General features: G+C 45.6%; 1 protein-coding gene across 2 annotated transcripts; it reads right to left on the bottom strand.

The window, feature by feature from the left end:
* Positions 1–1,728: 1,728 nt before the first annotated feature.
* DGAT2 (diacylglycerol O-acyltransferase 2) lies at positions 1,729–25,782 on the bottom strand. Of its 2 annotated transcripts, none has more exons than XM_032097713.1 (8): positions 25,614–25,782; positions 17,667–17,786; positions 16,591–16,698; positions 15,737–15,807; positions 8,114–8,318; positions 4,819–4,993; positions 3,918–4,120; positions 1,729–3,145 (listed from the first exon to the last, which is right to left on the bottom strand). In XM_032097713.1, exons 1-8 carry the CDS (start codon positions 25,651–25,653, stop codon positions 2,991–2,993), a joined length of 1,077 nt encoding a protein of 358 aa, XP_031953604.1. In that variant the 5' UTR covers positions 25,654–25,782; the 3' UTR covers positions 1,729–2,990. The 2 variants fall into 2 exon arrangements, with proteins under 2 accessions (XP_031953604.1, XP_031953611.1); XM_032097720.1 differs by lacking the exon at positions 25,614–25,782 and adding an exon at positions 25,361–25,512 and having other exon boundaries at positions 17,667–17,788.
* Between the last annotated feature and the right edge of the window lie 1,395 nt (positions 25,783–27,177).

The following is a 27,177-nucleotide window of genomic DNA, read 5'->3' as shown; positions in this document are numbered from 1 at the left end:
CACTTCCCTTGAGCTGCTGCCCACACTGTGGGATCAGCCCAGGATGTGTTTGGCCTTCTGCACACTACTGTATGAGACACCCTGGGCTAGTACCTTGGGTACAAGCTGAGATCAGACAAAAATTCCCCTTTCATAGACTGGTGTTAGACAGCAAAAGAACAATGTTCAGTGTCAATCTCAGGTTAGACTTTAATTAATAGTACTTCCAGCACAGCCAAGAATTGGGTACAGCTGGTCCAACCTTGCAGTATGGAAAATCACAGGACATTCATTAGTATATCCCTTTTTGCAGGAATGAAGCCTTGTTTAAAATAACTCTCTCCCCTGCTCTGTGTTAGGGGGATTTGCAGTCTGCAGCTATGCTTTGATCTAAAACTTGATAATCTAAAACCTTGCTTGGAAAAAGCTCTGCAAGAACTGACCTCCTCCAGTTCATGGAATCCTCCAAGGTGGATTCCAGTGACTTGCCACAAGTGGCTTAGGCAGAGCTTCTCTTGCTACGCATTTCCAGAGAAGTCACTGGAAATAACTTCTGTCATTACCTTAATGTCAGCTAGCAGAAAACAGAGATACAAATCAATCCTACTAGGGGTGAGAAAAAGGGGAACCAGGCAACACACCAGGTTTATCTTCCTGAACAGGAGACTTTCAAATTCCATTGGCCAAGCCTGAAAAGGGCAAAGAGTAAGTTTGGCTTTCGCCTTGGAGAACAGCACTGTCAGGCTGTGAAAGTCAGCCAGCACTGATAGATCGCTTCCATGGCTCACAGGCCAGCTTCAGCCCAAAGACAACAGGTTAAACCCTCCCTTGTTACTAGAAGAGCCCACATGAACTTTTCAGCACTGTGAGCTATTTCTGGAGCACCTTGCACTTCCACTAGTAGAATCCTGGGGGCTCTGACAAGAATAATCACAGAGCAGTTTTGAGTTGGAAGTGACCTTAAAGCTCATCTCATTCCAACTCCCCTGCCATGAGGCAGGGACACCTTCCATTAAACCAGGCTGCTGGTCTGGAACACTTCTGGGGATGAGGCAGCAAGAGCTTCTTCGGGCAGCTTATGCCAGGGCCTCCCCACCCTCACAAGGAAGAATTTCTTCCCAATATCCAATCTAAATCTTTCCTCTATTAGGTTTATTGCCTATTTATAGAGGTTATTATTTGGCCCTTGTCCTATCACTAAACACTCTGTATAGAAAAGTCACTCTTTTTTATAAAGCCCCATTTTAAGTACTGGAGGGGGCTGAAAGGATTTCTTCACCTGAAGACCGGGGATGCAATCCAGCATTTTCTGTTCTAGGGAGCAACAAAACCCAAAGTAATTTGCTGTAAGCAGCAATAGGGCATGAGCTTTCTCTATTTGCTCAGTAAAGAAGGTCCACAGATGGAGGCTGCCTCAGCTCTTTGTTCACTCCCAGGCAAAACCCCAATCTTAAACCACAAAGACTTGCTTAAATCATCCTGGCTGCACATGCAGGGAGAATGCAGATGGTAGAACAGAATCATTAAGGTTGGAAAAGACTTCTAAGATCAAGTCCAACCCTTAATCTAACTCTTCCAGGTCCACCACTACACACTCCCAGAGATCGCAATTTTGGTGTGAGTCTGCTTTTGGAGAGACAAACCATTTTTTTTTCCCCACAGGAAAAAAGGCATAACTGCAATCACACAAACTGTTGCTGTAATACCAGCCACACACCCTGCAACACTGAAGGGACCAAAGCAGCCCACTATTTTTGCCCAAGTTTATTTCTAGAAATTTGTACAAAAATTGATACTCTGTAATACAATAATCTATCAAATATGACAGATGAACATTTGTCTTTAGAGGCAAGATTCCAGGAATGTGAAGTACCATCCTCTTGCATGGAAGAAAGGCACATTTTAGAGCTCAAGACACACTCAACTGAATGGTTTAAAAGGCAGGTCAGACATGCAAGTAGTGCAATGTTTCAGGTTTATACATAAACTGTACTCTGAAGAAATCTCACTACAAGCAGTGTTAACATCCACATAAAAATTTTGTAAATACTTTTAAGAGTAGGTCACTTTAGACCCTATGTGTGCAAAGGCTACTCCTTTACATTCACTGGATGGAGTAATTAGAAGCCGTCTTTGGCCAGAAGTTACTTCTAGATTTCCCCAAATACTTCTGGGATTCAAAGCACTTGCATCAATAGTCCCACTGCATTTTCCCTCTGTGGGCTACCCTGAAGGTCTGCAACACCAGGGCTACACAAATGCACCATCCCACTGCTCCTAGAGCTTATCCTTGGAGCAGTGTGGCTATGAAGAAGTCTCATATTTCCAGCTACAAGCCTCTGCACATGGGACATACCTGCTTCTAAACTGACATTTCAAATACACTGGTGAAATTACAATCACAAAATCATCCACTACACTATGGATCAAGGTTCACCCAATTCTTCCCACTTGGTTTCCTGCATCATCTGTCATAGATGTCACACCAGGGGGGTTGGCAGCCCAACTGTACTTTCAGAATGGGCTTCTCCAAAGCAGAAATACCCTTGTGCTACATAAGAATGTGTCAACAGGGCTCTTGTGCAACATGCCTGTAAAACTGCAACGCTGCTCAAATCAACCTGCTGCTTTTTAGGTTGAAAACCAGATGGATCCTACTCTCCCAAAATAGCTTGTGCTAGTGGGTACAGTATCTGTAGGAATGTTTCTAATCCATTGCTGGTCATCCAACAGCATTATATAGCAAATTACAAAGGCAATCATTTACCCCATCCAAATCCTCGCAATCCAACAATGGGGAGTTGTGCTTTTTTTGTATAAAAAGATGTTTGTAATGGGATTTCTCTAAAGCAAAGCCTTTATTATTTTTAAAAGTGGTCTAGCAATACTTTAAACACTTGCTTTAAAGGATACATACACCCACACATGCTTTCAAGTACACAATGACAACATGGACTCCTGGAAAAGATTTGTTGGTTCTGAAAGAAGGAGGTGCTGCTGAGCCAGTGCCTTCAGTTGACTTCCAAGACCTCAGTCTCTGGCAGGCCAAATTTGCTCTTGTATTTGTCAAAGAGTTTGATCAGGGAGTCCACATAAATGCTATGGTAGAAGTCCACATCCTTCTGGGATGGATTACTGATTTTAGGGATGGTGATGGGCTCTCCAACTGATAAAAAAAGGGACAAATCCACATTAGATTAAATGCTTCCACAACCTGGATATTTGTCCTCTATGGACACAGCTATCGTAGTTCAGCACATCCATTCTGGCACAGCACAGTTTGCCATTATAGCAGAGGTTTGCCTGATTCCTCCCAGTTTTTACAAGGCTCTGAAGCATAACTGTCCCACCACAAGGACGCACATCACATCTGCAGCAATACCAGATTTGCTTTAGCTACACAAATGCCTCTACTGTCCAAGGTGGCTGGGAAATCCCCCTTCTGTTTACAGCAGAGTGATAAATCCCTCTTCAATTAACAGAAGCCAGGAGTCAGTTCTTATGTATTCCCCTATACACACCACAAAGGCAAAGCTGACCATTTTGTCCCCCCTCCCTCAAAGCCTCGCTGCTTTGGGTTGGAAGACTCAAATCCAAGTTTTAGAGTTGGCTTTAAGATTCAGCTGTCAGACAGCAACCCACTGGCCAGTTCCAGGAGCATGGGGGGCCAGGTTGCTTCTGACTTTAGCTACCCAAGGCCAAAGAAAGTAGAGATACAGCCTCTTCCCCCCGAAAGAGGTCTCTTGCAAGACTGCCTAGAAGCAGAACATGATTGAAGGCTTGTAACCTCTGGAAACTCTTCTAGCTCATTCTCAGTTTTGCTGGAAGGTTTTATATAGAAGGGAAAGCCAAGACTCCAACTACAGCAGGTGTACAGCACAGACTCAAGTATTCTGCTACCTAGAGAGGCACACTGCATGTTTATACCAAAACCTTACCAACAGTAGTGATGGGCTTGGAGTAAGGTAACAACCCCCAGGTGGTAGAGGAGAAGAGGCCACGGCCATGAAAGATGCATGGAGCAAAGCCAATGTGCTTCTGGAACTTCTTCTGAACCCATCTTCCCCAGGAACCCTCTTCAAAGATCACCTGCTTGTACACTTCATTCTCCCCAAAGGAGTAGACGGGAACCAAGTCCGCTCTAGAAAGACAGAAAGATGTCAGGACCCCACCCCCTGGACTGTCATATGCATGTTCATATGACCACAGTTGGAGAGCCCCACACTTGCTGCTGTGTGTTCTGCCAGGTTGCACAGCTGCTGATACATTGCCCAAAGGTTTTTTTGCAGCACAAGGTACTGACGTAAGCCAGCCAGACTTGCCATGACATAATAGATATACTCTGAAGGCATACAAGAGAATTGTACTGACAATATGCCTGTGGAACACTGTGCAGTCAGGCACTAGACATGCTTCCATATATACTCAACTCCTATTTTTGATGGACATCTCCTTTCAGACACATAGGGATCAGGGGGACTGCACAGGTCATCACCCCATGCAGGTTACTGACACCTGCCTCTCCTTGCCCTGGAAGCCTCCTGCTGTCCCAGGGATCCCCCTACCCCTGTACCTTGCTCAGGGGCAGAAGCTAAAGGACAGTCATGCCTGGCACTCTGGGCAAACATCCACACAACACAGCAAAACTGCAGAAAGGAGAATCCCTCCAAGGGAACAGAACCAACCACAGCATGGTTTGGACTGGAGGGGACCTTTAAAGGCCATCTAGTCCTATCCCCCTGCATTGAGCAGGGACATCTTCACCTAGCCCAAGTTGTTCACATAAAAGCACCTTCTGCATGGTAGCGGTACTGCTCCAGCATTGAGGCTGCCCCTTACCCATGCCGTAGGGCCAGTTTCACAAATCCTTTCCGGTTCTTTAGTGTCACAGAGTTCTTCCCTGGGGTGCAGTTCAGGGACTCTGCTGCCCCTCCAACCACGATGATGATGGCATTGCCACTGCCATTCTTCGACAAGATGTAGTCTATGCTATCACGGTTCACAGGACATATACCTGGATCAAGGAGACAGACACAAGGGTCACGTTACATGATTGGCTGGTGACTTCAGGATCTCCTCATACTTACAGCACAAAGTTTATGGCTCAACTGCAAGTTGAGATGTCAAACCTCCCTGTGGTCAGAGAGGGTAGTATTAGTATAACCTGTTCCTTAACTAAACTAGCAGTTCATAGACCTGGCAGCACTAGACTTCGTCATAAACTCCACAAACATCAGCTCTCAAAAATTTCCCTTTATCAAAAGACTTCAGCAAGGATTTTCTGTACCTAGTGATATCAAAGGCATTGGTGTTAGACATCCTCCCTCCATGTAAACTTTACAGTAGGATTTGGTTTACCTTTAGTGAGAAAGAAAGCAGTTATGTTATTTTGATGGATAAAAGTGTCTGATTTTGACCAATTCCTCAGCAAGATTAGGTAGTAGAATAGATGCAGGAGCATACTTTAGTGATACAAAAAGAATAAATGGATAAACCTTTAAGACAGATCTGAAATAACATGAAGCTCTTGCAATCCTTTGCTGTCCTGGGAAGGAAAGGATGTATGGGACAGTGTGTTTACATAAGTCCACACTCTGAGGAAAGAGTCTGGAAAGGTCCTTCCCACTATACCACACTGGAAAGAGCAGGACTTCCCTTCAGCTTTAGTAAGCAATCTCTGCCCTAAAGCATCAGTCCCCACTCCAGGGAAATGAAAACCCCAAGACAGCATCTTTAATTCCCTCTGTATTGCTCTAAAAATGTGAAGAAATTTGATTGTCTGCTCTTTAAACTCTCGCTTTTATCCTACAATTGGTGTCTGAGCTTGCTCCTGCCTCTCATTTTTGGCCAGAATAAGCCAAGGAGAAGTGGGATGCCAGCATTTACATTCCCATCACACAACACATCTGATCTGAGTACTTTAGGTCATTGCCCTATTACACTATTTAATCTTAGAAGCTGATTTTGCACATCTCATGGCCATTTTTTTTGCCCATTACTTGAGCCAAGAACTAAATGATGAACAGGCCCTGGGGGCTTAGACAGGACAAGTCTGCTAGCCTTGATATCTATCTGGGCACCAGGGTCATCACCTATCCCAGCTCCAGATATGAACAGAGCAGACCACACTTGGAACAGATCAAGTGTGACCGTTTTTCCTCTGAAAGGCTCAGGTTATACTCACTGCTCCAACTTTCAACCTTCTCCCATTCTCCACACCAAGGCTCATGCTGGCTACACAGGCCTGGCAACAGATTTATGTTCAGCTCTTTCACACTTGTTAGAAGGAGGAGATTACTGCTGCTCAAAGCACCAAATCGTTCCTTCAGAAAGTGCAATGAGACATGGAGACAAGTTGCAATAGATAAATTCTGCTCTTCAGCACATTCACACAGTATACAGGTTTTTCTGGTAATCTCCTCGTGCGTTATATGATCCCTGCTATACCTTAACCTCTAGTAGGCTGTAAAATTAAGAATTCTTACTACTTGTAAACCAACTGTGTGTATTGGTACAGTGTTAGGATTTGTTATAATTTCACCTGAAGTGGTTCATCCACAGAGAAAAGGATTGAGGGAATTATCAGTACTTTCCAAGTGATGTTAAGGCCTTTTTATCAGAACCCTTAAGTTCTAGGATAGAAAAGTGAAGACAAATTATGGCTTTCAGAAGGTTAACTTCATCACATCTGTAGTCTTGATTAGATCCTAGGAACGGAGGAAGCACAACACTCAGGAATAGCCAAGCCAGCAATGACATTGCTAGTGTTTACTCCCACCTTCCTTCCAAAAAGGAGAAAGCAGCTCTGGCTGGCCACAAGATTTGTCTGCCAGTCATACTGAACAGATTGAAGATGGTTTTTTTAAATATAGAAAGGCTGCATGGAAACTTAGGCAACAACTAAATTTGCAGATGTGACGGACTGGAAAGCAGATCCCAACTTCTCATGTGGTGCTGTTCTGTGAATTCCCAAATTATGGACTTCACACAGCAACTAACATCAGTGCAGGAAGATAAAAACCAGCTTGAGATACTGCCCTTTCTAGATAGGGACAAACACGTTTTCTGCACCAGATCCAGTTAGTCTCTCTCTCCCTCAATTAAGACAGTAATCTCAGAAATAGTCAATTCTAACAAGTCAGAGTCAGGTACAGCTACTCCTGTCATCTTCCCAGGCGTGGTACTTACTAAGATATCTATTTTAAAGTCATTTATTGATGAATCAGTTACAGAAACAGCAAACAGGTTCCTAGATTGTTCAATTCATGGTCTTTGTATTACTCCCTCATCTCTATCTAATTGACAGGCATCCTCACTCCAAAAAGGAAGCTCAGGCTGTGCAAGAACACTTTACTGATATTTTAAAATCTGCTTCCTCTGCCCAGTCATAACTTACAAGCCCCAAGCATTAAAATCCTGGACTCCATTAAAACAGACCTATTAATGTAATTCAGCACACTTACATCACTGCATAATCCGTGTGATCCATCTATAGGAATACATTCAGGGAAGGGGCTCTCTGAATAGCTGGAACCATGAAATACCTCAGAATCTTTACCCTGGCAGGCACCCAGCAGTGCAGTTGGGTGGAGACAGAATCCACCACCACCACAAAACACAGATGTGTGACAAGTCATGTGGTAGTGAGACCAGGAGCTGAGCTGGCCATGGTTACTCAGTATTTTCAGTCAGTGCAACTTCTTCCTGTACCTTGTAACAACAACTTGGACAACTTTGTTCCATGTCTCCACCTTCTACAACTACAGATGTCAGATATCTTTACTATGCCTTTGGACAAGAGTATCCTAGAGTTAAGCATGAACACAGAGGAGCAGCAGTCCCTGCAGCCCAAACTAGTCATATTCACAGAATCACAGAATGGTTTTGGTTGGAAGGGACCTTGAAGACCACCTATTCCAACCCTCTGCCATGGACAGGGACACCTTCCACTAGACAGGATTTCTCACATTTATTCATAGCTTCCTCTTGACAACTATATGAAAGCAATGTTTGGGTGATACTACCAGCAGGAAGTGGCTACCTGAGCTTCCAACACAGCTTTTCACTTGAAAGAGGTGAAGACAGCTCAGAGGCAAGGGCATGAGCAGAAATGGCACAGTATGATTGTGCTTACCACCAGACATTAAGTAGTCCCTCAATATGGGCATCCTGAAGTTCCCAGCCAGGGTAGCAAGGTACGGTCGGATCCCAGGGAATTTCTGGCTGACACCTGTGGCCTCTGTGCTGAAGTTGCAAAAGGCACCCAAGCCCATGATGCCATGTGGATGGTAGCCAAAAATGTAATTCCTGGTGGTCAGCAGATTGTGGGTTTTAACCAGCTAGGAAAGAAAAAAGAGCTCAATTGAAGATGGATATTTTCAAGTAAAAATGGGAGAAGCAAAAAAAAAGTCATATTCCCCAGTTCTTGTCTCTCTTCCCACCAGGGAGAACAGCCTAAGAGCTCATGTATGGGTGCTTCTGGATTTCAGAGGCTCTGGTAGGAACAGCCTCCCGAACAAAGGGAGCAGGATAAACAGGCTGATCTCAGACACAAGAAGCCTGCCAGCCAAGCAGGAATAGGGCTTGGGTTGCTGCAGCCTGGGCCTTTTGCTGCTCTACTCCTTCCTAAGGAATTCTTACACACCTCTGGCCCAAACTGACCAAGTTCTTCAGTCCTGTAGCCACAGCTATGCCTCCTTCCAGGCCCTGTCTCAGCACATTAGTGGCTCACATCCCAGTATGAGGGGGAAAGAACATGAACATCACTGTCTCATAGCAGAAGCAAGTTCACTAAATGCCTGAAAAAAAGAGCCAACCAGTTAATGCGCCTGTTGGCCACCTTACAAGTGGGAAAATGTGCAGAAGGGTGGTAACCACTGGAAACAATCCCTCCTTTTAAGATGTTCTGCCCTGGCCTACATGCCAAAGGGTAAATGAGACACCTCAAGCCATCTCCAATTCCTGCAGGACATGCTCTAGGAGTTGTGATCATATTGTTTTCAGGCTGTGCAATATTCCTAACCATTTGCTCCTCTGTTTGCACAGCATGGAGACTCTCTACAATTGTCTTAGCTAGCACGGAACAACCCATTCCCTGGTACCAATACTGCCATGTGTCAGAGCATCTTCCCCAGGCAGTACACATGCAGTCTGAGGGAGCCCACAGCACAAAACACAGCAGGGCTGCTGCATCATCCTATAAAAATAGAGATCAAATTTCTTTTTTTTTCCTGTATGTTAGAATACTTTGTGTTGGAAGGGACCTTAAGGATCATCCAGTTCCAAACCTCTGCCATGAGTAGAGACACCTTCCTCTAGATCAGGTTGCTCCAAGCCCTGTCCAACCTGGCCTTGAACACTTCCAGGGATGAGGCAGCCACAGCTTCTGTGGGTAGCCTGTGCCAGGGCCTCACTACCCTAAGAGTCAATCTCTTCCTAATATCTGATCTAAAAATCTCTTCTTTTCAGGCTGCAACAGTGCCACTTTTTGCCAACAGCAAGACCCCAGCAGCTCTCAGACCTACAAGTTGAAGCTTTGGCACCCCATCTCTCAAACTGCATATGCAAAGGCCACTCTGCATCAGTTCCCATAGGGGGGAAAAAAAAAAAAGCCCCAGATTTCCAAGATGTCACACTAGCATTACACACCCCACTGCCTTGGACAAGAAGTGTTTTGGCACTACACAAGTCCATTCTGTTGGATCATGCTACAGGGAGCTGAAGTACCATTGCAACACACAAAAGCAGCATGCCAAGAAACTTGATTCCCTCCTCCTTGTTCTCAGCCTTGCCCCTAGATGAAGCTACAGCTCCTGTGCTATTTAAAACAGCAGCTGCGATACAGGCATGATGCAGCAGCAGGTTCAGCACAACTTCCTCTGGCTTTGAAGTCATGTAGAGCTCCAGGAAGAGGGCACAGAGGCTTGTGGTTGCAACAGCTCTGCAGAGCCTCACTGCCTATATCACACCAAGTCATCCTTTAATCCCTTTTCCCTTCTTTCCCAATTAGCAGATGGCTATGCTTTCATTTCCCAGGGTAGAAGGGCTGCCCCCTTGACCAGTTACAACACACAGGGATCACAGACTACAGACCAAACACCACTGTCCATGAAAAAAAGTAGTGATATGGTAAGCAACCACTCCATCTATAAGCTCTTCCTCAGTTGTAGAGAGACTTCTACAACAGGCTGCAAAGGGCAGCGGTGGACTCCCCATCCCTGGAGGGAGTTAAAAGCTGTGTGGATGTGGCACCTGGGCACATGGGTTAGTGGTGAGATTGGCACTTCTGGCAGAATGGTTAGAGTTGATGATCTTAGGACTTTTCCAACCTAAACAATATTCTGAGTTTATGACTCCAGGCCTGGTAGATACAGACACATGTTGCTTGGCTGGACAAGTAGCAGACACTCCTCCTTAAAGCTCCTGTCAGAGCAAGGTGGTGATTTCCAAGCCTCTTATCTCTCCTGCACCAAGCACAGCTCCTTTATAAGACAGACAGCTGAAACAGGGTTTGTCCTTGTCATTCTGGAGCACGAGGCATCTGCATGTTGATCTTGGCAGAGCCACACATACAGAAGAATTCTCCTGCTCCAGCCCCTACACCACATGCAAGGACACCCAGATCCCAGTGGAGCCCATTGCTTGGATACCTCATAGGAGCCCCAGCCAAGCTGCAGTCTTATTGCTGTGGTTGTTTTCCAAGAGCTCCTGTTATGGAGCCATAGGGTTGGCAATACCCATGACAATCAATCACCCACACCACTGCAGGAGGTGGGCAAGGGGTATGCAGGATCCAACTCACCAACAGCAAGGGAGAAGGCTAAGATTTAGCCTGGTATTCATACATATATGCTTTTCCCCTGTTTGTCCCATGCAGGCTGCCACTGCCCTCTACACCTGTCCCACAACACAGGGGCTCACAGAAGGTAAACATGGGGGGTGCAGATGAGGGTCAGTCTCTTCTGCCAGGTAAGAAGTGACAAGACAAGAGGACACAGCCTCAAGTAGCACCAAGGGAGGTTTAAATTAGGTATTAGGGAAAAATTTCCCAAAAGGCAATGGAATAGTTGGACTCAATCTTCAAGGTCTTTTCCAACCTTAGTGATTCTATGTGTTCTTCCACTCAAGTCAAGCCAGGGAACCTAAGACTAACAGACATCAGACAGGGCTGGGCACTTCTTTTCAAGTGGAGGTCTTGAATCTGCTAATGCACACTCAGCCTCAGGAGGGTCTGACCTGCCAACACCTTCATCTCTCCCTAAATTTAATCTAGAAGCAGGAATTCTTGAAGTACTGTAAGTCACTTATTTTTAGACTCCAGCAAGAGTGAAGACAGTGAAGTGCACAAGATGGGGCTTTGGAACTAGAGTGCATTTAAAGGTCCCTTCCAACCGAAACCATTCTATAATTCCATGCCAGAAGCTCTCTTCAGGAGGCTGATCACTCACTGCTGGTTCTTTGAACATCTCCCCTTGAGAAGCAAACGGTGTTACCAGGTTGCCCCAAGGAATTCTTGTAGTTGTCACTGAACACTATTGCAACTCTGTTCTGAAACTCCAGCTGTTTCTTCCTTTTACATTCAAGGTCTTCTCCAGTCCCACACAGCTCTTTGGAGCCTCAGTGCTCCCATGATAAGGCAGAGACAGCACATCCTTGCTGCATCCCAGCTGGACAATCAGTACTGGGGGTGAAGCTGAACCTTCACCCCCCATTGCACTAACACCTGTTCCCAGCTGCTGTTAAGAGACCAAACCTGTTTCTCTGGGAGCAAAGTTCATCCACCTGTCTAATAATAACAGATTTCTATGCACAGACCTAAGCCAGCCTATAGAAGCAGTAAGCCAGTGCAATAGTGTAAAGAAAACAAGTGTCAATATTTGAGTGCTAGATACAGCTAAAGAACCATATTGTCAATGTTATTTGTAGGAACAGTGGCATATTCAGTAGAGGAGAAAGGGGACTGCAGAACTACTGCTGCTCAGCAGTAGTACCAGGAGCCAAAGAGCAGGACGAAAATCAGTTGTTTGGATGGGAGCTGAGCAGCACTGACTATGGAAGCATGCAAAGAGCAGAAAACCAGAGCTCATCCTGCAGGATCCAAGCAGCAGCTCTCATGAGCATGTAAGCTTGCAAAACAACCCAAGAACTGCAATTAGCTGCATCACACCCAGCAACATTATGGAAGTAATCATCTTACCTTCCCAGCAGTGCAAGCCAGGACCTGAAGACCCCCCACGAGGCTCCCAGTATTATATACATCACAAATTCACAGAATGGCTTGGGTTGGAAGGGACATTAAAGCTCAACTTGTTCTAACCCCCTGTCATGGGCTGGAATGCCTTCCACTACACTAGGTTAAGACACAGCAATCAAACCCCTCTATTTCCATTCTGTAACTCACATACAACAATTAAGGAGGAGCTTTTCCAGGAAGCTAGCCAAGACACAGAATACAAGAAAAATTGAAAAAAAAAGAAAAAAAAAAAAAGACACTTTTAGCAGCAATTCCTGCTCTGGCCAGATTCCCACTCCCCCAGTGCAGTCATCCAGTCTCCCTCCACACACCTGAAGTGCTCACAGCCTGACAAAGGTGAGGCAAAGGTCTGCAGCCCTGGATACCTGGAGTCCTATTGCCCATGGAGATGCTCACATGCTCAGGTAACAGCTTCTTTACCTAAATAAAACCTTTAAATCATGGCACTCCCAGCATGACATCCTCAGATCAGCCATATGTGCTCAGGAGGCTGCTGGGATCTGTCTGCTCCAGTCCAGCACCATGCATACACCTGCAAGGGCTTGGGCTTCACCTGTTTCTTCAGGTCCAGGACTCAGCTCACTGGAATGTTCCCCAGCTGCTTCACGCACTGCTTAGCTTAAAGCACTATTTACAAGGCCAGCCATTAACCAGCAGACAAACTTAAGCTTCTAGTGCCCTAAAATAGCTTATTACTGTTAGAGCACCTGCATGAAGCCCCAGAGAATGTGGCCAACCACTGCTCATGCTGAATAACTGAGCCAGATTCAGGCTGCTTTCCAAATCCACCTGGTATTACAAAACATGACCACCTATCTCCAGGTATGGGTACAATAGTTCTGGTGTTTCAGGCTGGGAGGCACTGCTGACTCCAGTGAGACCAGCCTAATCAGCACAAACATCAAAGCAGAGCTTGATTCTCATGCAGCTACTCTAATACAGCAAGCCAAAGAGGAAGACATTCTTCCCTGTGAGGGTGATGAGGCCCTGGCACAGGTTGCCAAAAGAAGCTGTAGCTGCCCCATCCCTGGAAGTGCTCTAGGCCAGCTTGGACAGGGCTTGAAATAACCTGGGCTAATGGAAGGTGTCCCTGACCATGGCAGAGGGGTGGAATGAAATGAGCTTTAAGGTCCCTTCCAACTGTACTGTGATTCTATGAATTAAATCTGAGCTGATAGCCCAACACATGTGGTACCTGTGCAGGTATGGATGCAGCTACCACAGCTCTATGTGCAGACTTTGCAGGAGCCAAGTTCAGCATTACAAATGCCACCAGTGAGACTGCCACTGGTGTGATCCATCCCTGCAGTGCTCAGTGGACACATGGCACAGGACGAGGCACATGCAGCAGAGGACTGCCCTGACAAACCATGAGCCAGGGACACAAACCAAACCCTGCATTACACAGATCAGGATCCAGTAAAAGGGATTTTTGCAGAGAGAACATTTAAACAAGTGATCCTCTGTAGACCCATCTCCCTCTTGACCAAGAACAGGTAACTAGTTTAACCCAGGAGTTCCCATGCTCTTAGCAAACTCAAGCCCAAGACACTCCAGTTCTTGGTACCATTCCTAATACCCAGAGATATTATTCATTGTTCATGCTGTAAGATCAGTCCCATAACTGCAGAAAACCACCTCTAGCACCTCTCTGCCCTAAGATCTCTGTAGCAGCTTTTACCAACCCTGCAGCCAGCTGGCTGTTCCCCCAAAACACATGCAGGAGTCATCTCCCAGCTGTCAGCCCTCATGTTCTGCCCTTTGCCTGTGAACTACCAGTGGGCTCCATACACCTTGCACAGCTCTTCCCCCTTAGTGGCAAAGGTGAAACCCATAAGGAGTTCTCACAAATGGGCCATGTGAACTAGCAAGTATTTACCTAAAAACTGCTGCAAAGTTTAGTTTATCTACACCATCTCATCTCTAAACCTACTTAAACAAGCCAGCTGTTTGACACTTTTAATATCCACAGTGGATCTGACCTGCAGGGCTTCTGCAGAGCATATTTCCATGAAGACAACGATAAGTGTGCCATTAAAGGAATGATGAAACAGCAGAACCAGCACTACAGGTGACACTTTGGAATCAAGTCACCAGGATAACAGAGCCCACTTCAGCAATATCCAAGGCAGCAATGTTTAGTGCAGCACTGAGGACTTGGTACTAAAACACAACACAATCTGACACCCATCTTCAACGGCAGAGCCTGCTCAGTTCTCTGTCAGCCATGAGACCCAGGCTGACTTCCAGCCTGTGCAGGCATAGTGAATTTTTCCATGTACACTTAGGCTTGCCAAGAATTACCTGTTAACAACAGCAAGTTTCATGGTGGACTTGGCAGTGCTGGGTTAATGGTCAGACTTGCTCTTAAAGGTCTTTTCCAACCTAAATGGTTCTATGTTTCTAAGAGTACAACAAAAGGCTTGTTCACCAGCAGCACGTTCAGGCACCCTGAGAGTTCAAGTGACTTTGCAAAGGAAGAATGCAGTCTAAGCCGCTTTGGCATCCTGCTGGAATTGGATTCCCTGTTCCTTTCTGAGGCTGGACTATCTTGGGGATAGGTAGCTCAAAAGCCGTATCAAAGTCCCTTCCTCATACTCAAGCTGAATAAAACTTGCCAACAACCTTACATAATAGTCCTTTCAGCTGTGTGCCCTTCCAAAGAGGATCGAGTTTCCTCCTCACCAAATTTGACCCCTGCTCCCTTCCAAGTCATCCAGCTAATTCTGCAGTCCCAGAGCAGCCTGGCAGCCCTGTCCTCTTTCTGCAACATGTCTGAACCAGCAGGAAAAATACAAGTATGTGGTGAGCAAGTTACAAGCTGGAGAACTGAAGCTATTTCCACTGCTGGAAAACCCCCTTCTCCGAAGCAAACAGACTTGAGAACAAATTTCACTGCTCCCTGAGAAGTGCTAAGGCTTTTAGTGCACAGGGGTCCCAGATATTCTGGCCCAATACATCCCAGAGCAGAAGTGTTACTGGAGAACTGGGCTATATTTTATGATTTATGAGAGGGGAACAGTGTTAGGGTCAGGCACTACACAGGACTCTGCTGCAGCACAGAAGAGAATCACAGAGTGATTTGCATTGGAAGGAACTTTAAAGATCATCCAATTCCCTCCTGTGTGCAGAGACACTTTCCACTAAACCAGGCTGCTCCAAGCCCCATCCAGCCTGGCTTTGAACACTTTGAGGGATGAGGCAGCCACCACTTGTTGGGACAACCTGTGCCAGTGTCTCCAGAAGCTGGAGAGATGAACAAGGATTGCAGATTGCCTCCAGAAATCTGATAAGACCACTAGAAACAGAAGCTTCTGGCAATCACTTTGCCACCACTGGTGATACATTTCAGATTTTCTAACCATAGCTGCCACAAGCAGCAATGGTATGGCAATGGTAACTGAGCCATGTCCTGCTTATGGTTCAGTGTCACAGACAGACTAGTGCCAGTACAAGGCACTGAAGCAGTTAAATCCCAGGGTATACACTTAAACTTTTACTTACTCTTATTGGAAAATAATCCCTGAAGTACCTCCATATAGCCCAGTTTCTCACCCACTGGGATCTTCTTCCCCCTGTTGAGAAAAATGAATCACGCTTTTAAAGCTCTTTCCACATGGTTGTCCATCAAAAAGCCTAGAGGACTTCAGCATTTGCTGTCTCACTAGAGAAATCAACACTTTCATTCCTCCATGTGGGACACCTGCATCATTCACTGAAATCAGTGCATGCTCTGAATATAAGGTACTTCAAGGAAATTAAGGCCTGACTACAAATTCACAGTAGACAACTCTACCATTCAAACTAGAAACATTCAGATTCAACCTTTGGGAAAGGCCAAAATCCTGGATGATTTCAGTCATCTTGAGGCCATGGAGAACTGTGCTAATCTGGCTATAAAAGTAGTTGCCAAAGCTTGTCACCACTGCTGGCTCCCACAGGGTTGGGGTTTTTTTCTGAAATAAAGTCTTCTGCTTAATTTGCAGCAACACTGACTCCATAGAGGAGCTACATCTTAATAATCACATCATAATCTGAACCTTGCAAGAGCTGGAGAGGACAGCAAAGTCTTGAATCTTTAGATCTTTCTGAACTACAGAAAGAACCTGTGCCTTATGCTAGTAAAAGCCAGCAATGGCAAGATATTAGTGAATGTTAATTTTGTATTGCCCTCAGCATCAATAAAACCTGCAGTGCCAAGGGCTGACATTTAAATGCTTCACTGAATAATGCTTTTGGTCAGTGATTCAGCCAAGTCCCACTAAGAAGGGAAGTCATCCATTATAAGGAAGTGCTTCTTTGTCCAAATATGGAGACAGGGACACTTTAACAGCAATGATCTGTCCTGTAATATTTACCTTTCTTTGGTGTATTCCAGTCAAATACCAGCCAGGCTAAATATAGAGCAGCAATCGCCCAGCAATCTGTGCACAGTATGTACATGAGGATTAAAGTGCAAGCAATACCTGGAGAGGTGCAAGAAAGAAGAAAACAAGGTTGCATCAGGTTTTGGTCACCATTTACACCCCTTGCCTTTTGAATCTATGTCAAAGCCTGATGTCATTAATCCTCAATCAAATTGGATTTGTCTAAAAACCCCTTATGTAGGGCTGAGGCAGCTTCCTCTAGAGCTCTGGAAAACCTCAACCTCCCCTTAATGGTGCCTCTAGGCATCTCTTATATCTTCAAGTAGGGCAGCTGCTTCACCAGACTTGATGAACACCAAGATGTCTTTGTGGCTCACATCAAGGGTTTTTTCCCCACAGCTACATACATCTTCCACAGGTTACACCAGCTCTACATCAGCCATCCATCCCACCAGGGTGCCAAGGATCCCACCTACAAGTGACATTACCATTTTAGCACAAACTGAATTGGGAAGGTACAGTGAGACAGATGCTGAGTGCAGTTATTCTCCAGTTTAATTATTAACAATCCAGTGGAGCAGAGCAGGCCGAGATTTCACATAATCCAAGTACCCAGGGACAAACAGGCTTTACTCTTTTACTGGTCTAACACAACCACTCCTTGCCCATCTCTGGTACCTCCTGGAAGGAGACCAAGCCAAGAGGAAGGCATTCCTGTCACAATCACATCAGTTACCAGCTGCTTCTAAGAAAAATCTCTGTGGATATTCCCATGAATGAGCCAGGTAAGACATTTCCAATTGTTTCAGCCTCATTTGCACGGTAGACAGACATGAGCTAAACATCAGTCAGTCTTCCCATAGCTCTTATGAGTTTCTAGAGCCAGGAAAACTCATTTACTGTTGAAAATATCAATGTAACTGTTTTATAATAACCACGCACCCCAGGAACTACCCTGCTGCAGTACACATCCAGTAATTAATACTTATGTAAAAGTTAACATTTTTGCATTAAAATTTTTCCAGAATTACAGCCAAACCCCTTTGCTTTAGGCCAAAAGCTGTTACCCATGATAAGGAAAGTGAGAACCCATTGCAGCACAGAGATGATTTGAAGTTGTTTCTCTGCTTTGGATTTCAATAGCCAGAACAAATCCTGCAGAGCAGAAAGAATGTCCGATCCTGTGCCTAAGGAAAGAAAAAAAAAAATACAGTAACATTTGCATACTGAGCAAAGGTAATAATACTTTTCCTTTCAAATAGAATCATAAAAGGAAGGATCATCAAGTTCAACTTTTTTTTATAAGATTTTTTAGATAAATGTGCAGTTTGCTTTTAGAGAAAGGCTTGCTAAAAGCTAATATTTTTCATTGAGTTTGAGCATCCTGGAAGAGGAAGGATTGCCATCTGCAAACATCCAGCTTTTTTCAGAATACTGAAAGGGATTAATGGGTAACCACCAGTTCCCACCTAAGCAAGCCTCTGTTCACTTGACCATAAAAATGCAGAGGATGTTAACACATGTTCCTAACACATACCCTCACCTCAAATTGCCAGTTCCTCGAAGTGGTGTTTGGTAAGAGGGAACCCCATGACCTCACAATAAGATAAAGATCAGCTGCCTCAAGCCACACACAAGCAGACACCAGGCTGTGGTCTGAGCTGTTCTCATCCACCCTTCACAAGGCCTGTTGCACAGCTCCCAGTGCTGTTGAAGGTAAGCTCTGTGCTCCAGCCTTACTCAGCACAGCCCAAGGGCTGGTTGAGCAACACCTCAGTATACAGCCCTGAGGATCCACAGTTCTATGAGTAAAGAAAACTATCAGCAATCCTAAAGCAGTAAATAAGAAGGAAGGAGCTGAAAGCCACTCTTGAAGAAGCTTAAGATATTCAAGTGGGGAGAAAACCAAAAGTGGGTAAAACACTGAAGTGAAAGACTTGCTTTCTATATGAGGAACCACCCACTGCAGCTTTTGACAATATATTCAACAGCCTCCAGAAAGAAGCACTTGCAAGTGGGTCTTCCTTCACTTTTCTTCGTTACTTTATTTACAAGCACCGTAATAACTGGCCAAAATACAAATCAAATATATTTACATATTTCCTTTTGTGTTTAAGGATCAGCCTTTTATTAGAAGGACTATGAAAGAAGCTATTACATTGAAGAGGTTCGGTCCTTGCTGATGAGATATGACCCTCCTAGTGGTAATACCATAGCAAGTGTTCACACTCAGTCAAATGAAACTGATTGAAAATAGCTTCTCTAGGTATAAGCAGGCACTAGGATTTTTGGTAGTTTCTACAAAGACAATCTCACTGACACATTCCTTAAATATGTAAAGGATCTGTTTCATAGGAATGAGGGTCAGTTTAGATTAGATAAGAAAGAAGTTTTTTACTATGAGGGTGGTGAAACACAGATGCCTCATCCCTGGCAGTATTCAGGGGGGAGCCACACCAAAGGCTGCAGTCTAAATCTAGAGCCAGACCACCTAGTTCAGACCCTTGGTTCTGCTTAGTCCATGTTACATGGACAATCCCAGCAGTGGGTTGGGCATTAATTACTCTAAGCAGACCAAGTTTTAGGCTGGGATAGATCATACCACTACAACTGCCAGTAAACTGGAACCTACAGCACTAATCTAGGTTGAAGTAGGAGCTAGAGCTGGAGGCAGTACTTTACAAGATAATATACTGCAGTATTAAGAATGAATCCAGCAAGTAGTTCTCCTGTTTCTGCGGTGAGACAGGAGAATATGTTGAGTTAAACTGTCACCATGCATTGATTTGCCACACTAGAGTATCTAAGCACTGAGATTCAGAAATCCCATGCTGTAAAATCTAGCAGTAAATCCCCAAATGGGGGGTGAGGGATAAACTCCACTCCATTTTTCTACAAAGCCAGTTGCCTGTTCAAGGGTAAAAGAAATCTTTGGGTTTGGAATGGTATGTACTCAAAGAGACATTTACAGCTCATCTCAATCCAATGCCCTGCCATGGGCAGGAATATTTCCAGTAGACCAGGTTGTTCAATTCTTGCCAAGGGGCCACAGCTCCAGGAACTTGCTATCCCAAAAATCTTACAAAATTGCACATGGACAAACTTGATGTAGACTGAGGATTACCAGATACTAGTCTAAAGAAAGCTTTTAGCAATAGTGGTGTCTCTGGCCTTATGCCTGTGTCCTCAAAACAAGCCAGAAGTCTTGGAGATGATTTATGACTCACAATATGTTGGGGTTCCTCCCCCCTGGCATGGGGTCCAGGGGGAGGGGACTCTGGAGTAGAGGCATGGCCTACGGGGTTTCCCTACTCCCTGGTCAATCTTGTTCCCTATTGGTTGTTTTGTATTCCCCTGCACGGGGAGGACCCTGCTTGTCCCGTGATTGCTCAGTTCTTCATCAGTCCCCCAGCCATGTGGCTGGAGAATAAAGATCGCTAAAAAAATCTATCAAGAATCTGTCCCTATTTCTTTCCACGGGCCTTGCTATCTATACATGTTGCAGAAATCCCCGCTGCAACAACAATAAAAGCCCAGTCCCATGTAATTTTTTTCTTCTAGCACCTGCATTTACACTACCAAACCTCTTTGGCTTCATAAACCCAACACTCCAGCCTTGGATCAGCTAAATCCCTATCCTCTTCCCAAAGAGAAGAACTGTTTATCCCTCCAAATGAGAATTTGTACTTTAGCATTTTCTAGATGTTTGAACAAATTGTAGGCATTGCCAGCCCTGTAAATAGACCAGTACTGGGTAGCACAAGTCAACCTGTCAACTTGTTTTTCGAACCACATGAAGCTCACATCCAACTTCTGCAGACAGAGGGAAGGCAGTGGTTTGACAGACAGCTCTAAGCACTGCCTTTGGACAAGTGGTGTCCTGGGTCAGTTATTTGCTGAAAGCAAAGATACCCTTCAAAGAGAACAAGATTCTCCACACCAGAAAACTCAGTAGTTACCATGGGTTGAATATTAACATTTAATTCCCAGTTAAGAAATTAAAGACGCTCCATAGCAAAGGAAAGGGCTGTGGGAATGGTCAGTCACCTGGCAAGTTCATCAGGTCTACCTTTGCACCAAACCTGCAGACTCTAGATGAACCCATTTCATCAACCAGCCATTTACAGATTTAGTGCCAAGACAAACCTTTCCAGACAGTCCTGAGCTTGCTATTCATCATGTCAGACCTGACACTGTGTATTCAACCTCCCATGCAAGCCTTGCATCCTTTCACCTTCAGTGGCCAGGAAGCATTTTTGGAAAGACCCTCCATGCTCTGGAAAACCAGGCCAGTTACTAGTGACACAGCAGAAGAGCTTTGACAAGTCAACAGAAATGGGGGAGGAAAAGGGGGGTTGGCACTCAGTCACAGAAGAATAACCCAACACTAGCACTTGGGTTCAGTCCATTAGAGAAAATACTTCCTCTTAAGGGCTCACCTGTGGACCCACACCAAGCGCCCTTCACATACTAAAAGCCCAAGGCATTTTCTCTAACTTTCAGGAAACAGATTATCCTAATAACCTAGTTTAAAAGGGTCCAGTAGACATAACTACGATTAACTCTAAGGCACAAGGATACAAAATGCTGGCATAGGCAGTATCCATTACTATCAGTCTTTTCCTAAGGAAATATTATGGACCCTGAAGAAACCCAAAACCTCCATGTTCTACTGCTGAAGATAGTAGCTTGTCCTGTGCTGGCCATGCAGCACAGTCCCTGGAGCATTTTCCAGGATACCTGTTCTAGAACTGGAAAGCCTGACTGGGGATCCTTAAGATCATTAAGATCCCTTCTAACCCATGCCATTCCATGACTGTTGGGGTCAGCCTTGGCAAACCATGTCTACACAGGACATACTTTACCAACAGGTTTCCTCATCTCAGATGAGATCCTAAGCACCCCAGATCACACTGCAGCCCACTCCCTGGAAAACTGATGGGATACTCCCTGCACTAAGCCATGCATGGCTCTCAAGGATGTTCCTTGTCGTGATGGACAGAGTAGCAACTTCTCCAGGAGACATCCCTGCTGCTCAGAGATGGCAGCCATCTGCAGCCTTCCAAGGAAGCTCAGGAACATTAGCCAACTATCCTGCAACTGGTGATGGGCTCACTACACTTTTATCATTTAATTCCATTAAGTATCAAATGCAGGAGTTGCTACCAAGGAGATCCTGGAGTCAGCAAATAATTTGACCAAGCATTTGACTCCTGCAATACAGGCTCAGCATCTGATGCCCTTTCAGCACAGTTTATTTCAGATAAATTACACAAACAACATGTATATAGGCAGGGAAGCAGAATCAAAGATCCCAAGAGTGGAAGTAAACAGGACTTCACACCTGGGCACCAGAAAAACCCAACTGACAGGACTTAATTAAAAGTCAGCCAAAGAAATTAACTGAGAGGAAGTGTTACATGTAGTTAAAAATACACTGAAACCTTGTTAAAGCCAAGCTTCATCTGCTACCTTTTCCAGACAATTAGCATGTTAATTCTCGGCCAAGAATTAAACTGCTTCACACATCTTATTTAGAGGAAAACCGTATTAGATCCATCAAAGCATAAGCTGCAAATGGACATTTTGAGCTACATATTTGGCAGAGGAGCTGAGATTGAAGGCATAACAAAGCTAGATAAGATAAACAGACCAATACTAGAATATTCAGGAGGACTCAGCCTCCCATGCAAGAGCAGGAGTCCACATAGCAGGCTGCTACACCTGTAAAACCCCTTCAGCAACACAAGTTCTTCTGTGTTGTGGGTTTACTTGGGTGCCCCAAGCACAAACATATTCACTATAGAGTAAAAAAATTTGTTAAGAAACTAATGAGTAACCAGAGCAGAGTATAGTTATCCTGCCCTGTACACAGCTTTAGAACAGTTTGCTCCTGTCCCAAGAAGCTACTCAATAATCCCATATTATCTGCAGTACAGTGTGTCTACAACTGGAGGTCAACAACATTGTTAACAGGGACATGCAAATAAAAATTTGTATCAGCTCCTTTAGAAAGGAGCTGGGATTCTCCAGACCCAATAAACAAATCTGTCATGACATTTCTCATGTTAGTTCTGCATTTACTCACAGTACTAAACTCGGCCCTTAGTCTCCACACTCACAGCTGTATGTAGGTTAAAGTGATGTAACCTTAAGACCCAGCTGCCCCAGACCAGCCAACAAGCACAGATTTAAGTTAGCAAGACTAAACAGGTCTGGATAAGAGAAAATGACCCATCATACTACAGCTTATCAGTGTGTCCAGAGCACATGGGAGCTCTGAAAGAGGGGTTTCATATGGGCAAGCCTAGACCTCCACCTCCCAAGCAACTTTGTCAAGAGAAAACACCTGATTGCAGCCAGCAGTGATCCTGTTCCCCCAAAACAGGAGCTCCCAGGCTGCCCACCCCAGAGCAGAACTGAGGTCTGGTAAACCTCACACGCAGTGTAAGGCTAACTCCAAGGTAAAGCTAAGCAAAATCATCTTCCTCATCCCAAACTTGACAGATGAAGCAACATAAGAAAAGACACTTCAGCACAGGACAGCCTTTCAGTGTTCCAGCCATATTGGCATCTTTCCTCAGGAGAGAGGGATGAGACAGACTTCCTTGCTGCTCTGCCAAACACAAAGAGGATACCTCCTAGGCATCCTACGGCCAAAGTGAGGCAGGTCAAGATCAGGAGACCACAACCTCTCCTACCTGACCAGGTGTCTCAGAGCATTATCCAACCCTAGGTATTGGTCCAAGACCTGTTCTGATTTTTGCAATATTGGTTGATATCCAAGGACATTCCTCTGCATATACACAGGGATGGATATGGAGGCAGATGCCTGCACTCTTTTTTTTTTTTTACTTGTCTTTAAAATAGGATAAGACTTAATTCAGGCAAAATACACAATCACCAGGATGAAACCAGATGCCAGGAAAGCAATAAGACTAAAGGACAGTATGAGCCATTCACATACTCACCCCAAAGCCAGCAAGCATGATACTTGGAAAAAAAATATTCAGGGAGATAGGATAAAAAAAGCCTAGTGGGTTTGTTCTACACATCCTCTGTAGTGGGAGAAGTTGTCAAACATGATCAAGCAGTACATGAGGTCCCATGAATGAACCTTTTGATCTGCAGGGTCCCACATCACTATCCCCAAAACCCAGCCCGAGTCAGAGCTCCTCTGAGAGGCACCTGTGCTTTCCTGCCCAGGCAGGCTACAGCACTGGCAAGGGGTTGGTGGATGTTGCAGTCACCAAGGCAACCTCCCCCATCTCCCCAGGCAGAAACACACAAAGAATTAAGTTAAAAAGCACAAATATCACTGCAGGATCCCCATGAGGTGCCTCAGAGGAAAACTGACCTGAGGAGAGTTAAGACAGCTTTCCATTGCTAATCAGGATTATCCAGAGATGAGGCCAATCACTGTCCCTAAACCACACTCCGTTTTGAATTATGCATGTGTCCTAGATCTATCATTAACATGCCAGTGCCAGCAAGGTGATCGCCAAGGTCTCAGGTCAACCCTACATATTTTACAGGTTCCTGATTTATTTATTCTCTGCACTTAGGCTGCAGTTAACTCTCAGTTGAACAGTTCAGATGCTGCTAATTCAAATGACCTCTCTCAACTGAAAACATAACTTGTCCTCTGTTAGTTGTGCAAGCAAGCAAAGTTATTTTAAGAAACAGAGCTGAATACAGGAAATACATGCAGGTCTTCTCCCCAGTCGGTTCACAACTGATCCTTCAGATCAACCTCTAAAATCCTTCTGGCTGAGATGAGCATCAGCAGCTCTAGATACAGGACTGGGCAGGACAGTGCAAAAGCAAGACTTCAGGGGTTAATTCACGAGGTTCATGTCCTTTCAGCTCTGCTTACGATTGCTTAATCAATAAGCCATTTCACAGGTCTCTTCATCCCAGGAGGTATTAGCAGTTTGCTTTTTGAGGGCAAAAAGCCTTCCACAACACAGAGCAATCACTCGAGGACCCTCCACAAATCACGGGGTAAATCGTTGTCCAAGTGCATTTTCACACAAAGCCCCCACTCTTTGCAAATCCTGACCTTTCTCTAGACAAGCATCCTTGCAGAAGGGATACAAAATTCGATCCAGCAGACTTGCTGAATTTATTCCTGCAAGATCCTTTGAGATGCCTTTACAAGCAGGCAAGGTAGCCTGTGGTTTGTGATTTCCTATACTGTCTCTCCAAAGCCGTTAACCAGCATGTTCCAGTATGCAGGGAAGTGTTCAGTGTCTGCAGCAGCTCTGCCCACGACGGGTGTCAGGCACTGACACCCATTCCACTTCTCTCAACAAGTCACTTGACCAGCACGAAGGGCTGTAAAAGCAAACTTGGAGGAACTGGCTACCACAAAGCTCCTGCTGAGCACTGAATCTTCAGCTCCTCATTATAAGACAACAAAATTAGCAATGTGTTGCCCTTTTTCTCCTCTCCCGTTGATGTAAGTGTGGGGAACACAGTATTATGGAACAGTTGGACTTGATAAAGAGGTCTTATTCCAAGCTAAATAATTCTATAAAAATAAGGCTGAGACTAAACTTTTATCAGCCACGCAGTAGCGATAAAACTACTACACTTCTCTTTCTACCATCACGAAAAGGGGAAAAAAGGACTCGCTTATACGCAAGTGCCCCACGCCCACATTTTGCCAAGGTGCAAACTCACTTAGACCAACCAGAGCCGTTTCCATCAGCCCCAGGAGCGCAGCCGGAGCCTCCGAGCTCTCTAAAACACAAAAGCTGCGCAGAGACTTGTAATCCTCAACCCAAGAAAAGCTGCAGCTGCCTCCCCGCCATTGCACATCGCTCTTCCCCCTGCTTATTGCCCTAGAACAACATCCCTGCGGCCAAAAAAATGGGGAATATCATAAAGCTGAGTGTTTCAGTGCTGCTCCCACCCCAGCCCTTGAAACACCGCAGTGCTCCTCCGCACCGCAGCATCCCCCTCCGGGCACCAGGGCTCATCTCCACCCCTTCCCACCGCCCCCCCGGTACCTCGGAGCACCCCGGAATAGGCAGCGATGATGGTCTTCATGGTGGAAGGCGTGGTCAGAACTCGGGTAGGGCCATGGGATGGAGAAACGCACCCCAGCCCACAGCCCCGGTGCAGCCAGCGAGTAGAAGAGATACCCGCCGCGTATCCATATATAGCCCGGGGAGGAGGCGGAGAGGGAGGGGCGAGGAGGCGGAGAGGGAGGGGCTCGGCTCGGCTCGGCTCGGCTCGGCTCGGCTCGGCTCGGCTCGGCTCGACTGCCGAGTCTCTCAGCCCGGACGTGGGGCTGGGGGGACGCTGTTGGCCCAGGTGATGCAGCTTTCTGCATGGGATAGGTATTTGGGAGCGGAGAGACCAAGCAGGGGCCCGCCCCCTATACAGGCTGTTTCATTCTCTGTTTTGTAGAATCACAGAACGGTTTGAATTGGAACAAACGTTGAGGCTCCTCCATTTCTAACACCCTGCCAAGGGCAGGAGCACCTTCCACTAGACCAGGTTTCTCTGAGCCGTATCCTACCTGCCCTTGAACACTTCGAGGGATGGGGCAGCCACTGCTGCTCGGGGCAACCTGTGCCAGGGCCTCACCACACTCACAGGTAAGAATTTCTTTGAAATATCTCATCTAACCCTGTCCTCTGGCTTCCCAGCCATTCCCTCTTGTCCTGTCCCTCCAGGCCCTTGTCCTAAGTCCCTCTCCAGCTCTCTTGCAGCTCCTTTAGGCACCGACGAGCTCTAAGGTCTCCCCAGAGTCTTCTCTTGTCCAGGCTGAACACCCCCAGCTCTCCCAGCCTGTCTCTAGAGCAGAGGGGCTCCAGCCCTCAGAGCATCTCCATGGCCTCCTCTGGACACACTCCAGCAGCTCCATGTCGTTCTGATGCTGGACCCCTGAGCTGGAGGCAACTCTATAGGTGGGATCTCACCAGAGTGGGGCAGAGGGGCAAAATCATCCCTCCGCTGCTGCCCATACTGTGTGATCAGTCCAGCACACAGGGGCTTCTGGGCTGGCAGAGCACATGGCTGGGGCATGTTCTGTTTCTTGTCCACCAGCACCCCCAAGTCCTCCTTTTCAGGGCTGCTCTCAATCCATTCTCCCCTGCCCTTGGTGGGGAGGGGATCACCTCATGCCTCTACTAGTGATGGGCTGTTTAAGACATTATGGCCGTCTTCTTGTTCAAATGCTCTCCCACCCCTCTCTTGGCTGATTTTATCTTCCCCAGTTGGCTTTGGGAGTTCTTAGCTCCTGAAAGAATGATTAAATTAAGATAAAAGGTAGAAAGGAGAAAAATTTAGTCATTTGGATGAATTTTTAAAGGAACTTTAATGAAAATGGAATTAATGAAAACTTTAAAACTTAACAGAAGCTCTAATGGTTTCATTAAGTATCATTTTCATTAAGACAACCTGCTGGTAATGTCCAAACTACTGACTAAGCCTAATTTTCTTCTAACAACATGCTTAAGGGTCTGTTCAAGTGATCCATAAGAAACAAGGTGTTATTTAGGTTTGCACCGAGGTTTTAATGTAGCTGCACTTGCCAAGAGATTTCTGGGGACAGACTCATCTGTC

Source organism: Corvus moneduloides, chromosome 2 (genome assembly GCF_009650955.1).
Source record: "Corvus moneduloides isolate bCorMon1 chromosome 2, bCorMon1.pri, whole genome shotgun sequence".
Taxonomy (NCBI): Eukaryota; Metazoa; Chordata; class Aves; order Passeriformes; family Corvidae; genus Corvus; species Corvus moneduloides.
The sequence above is the reverse complement of the archived record's forward strand: the minus strand, read 5'-3'. Positions and strand labels throughout refer to the sequence as shown.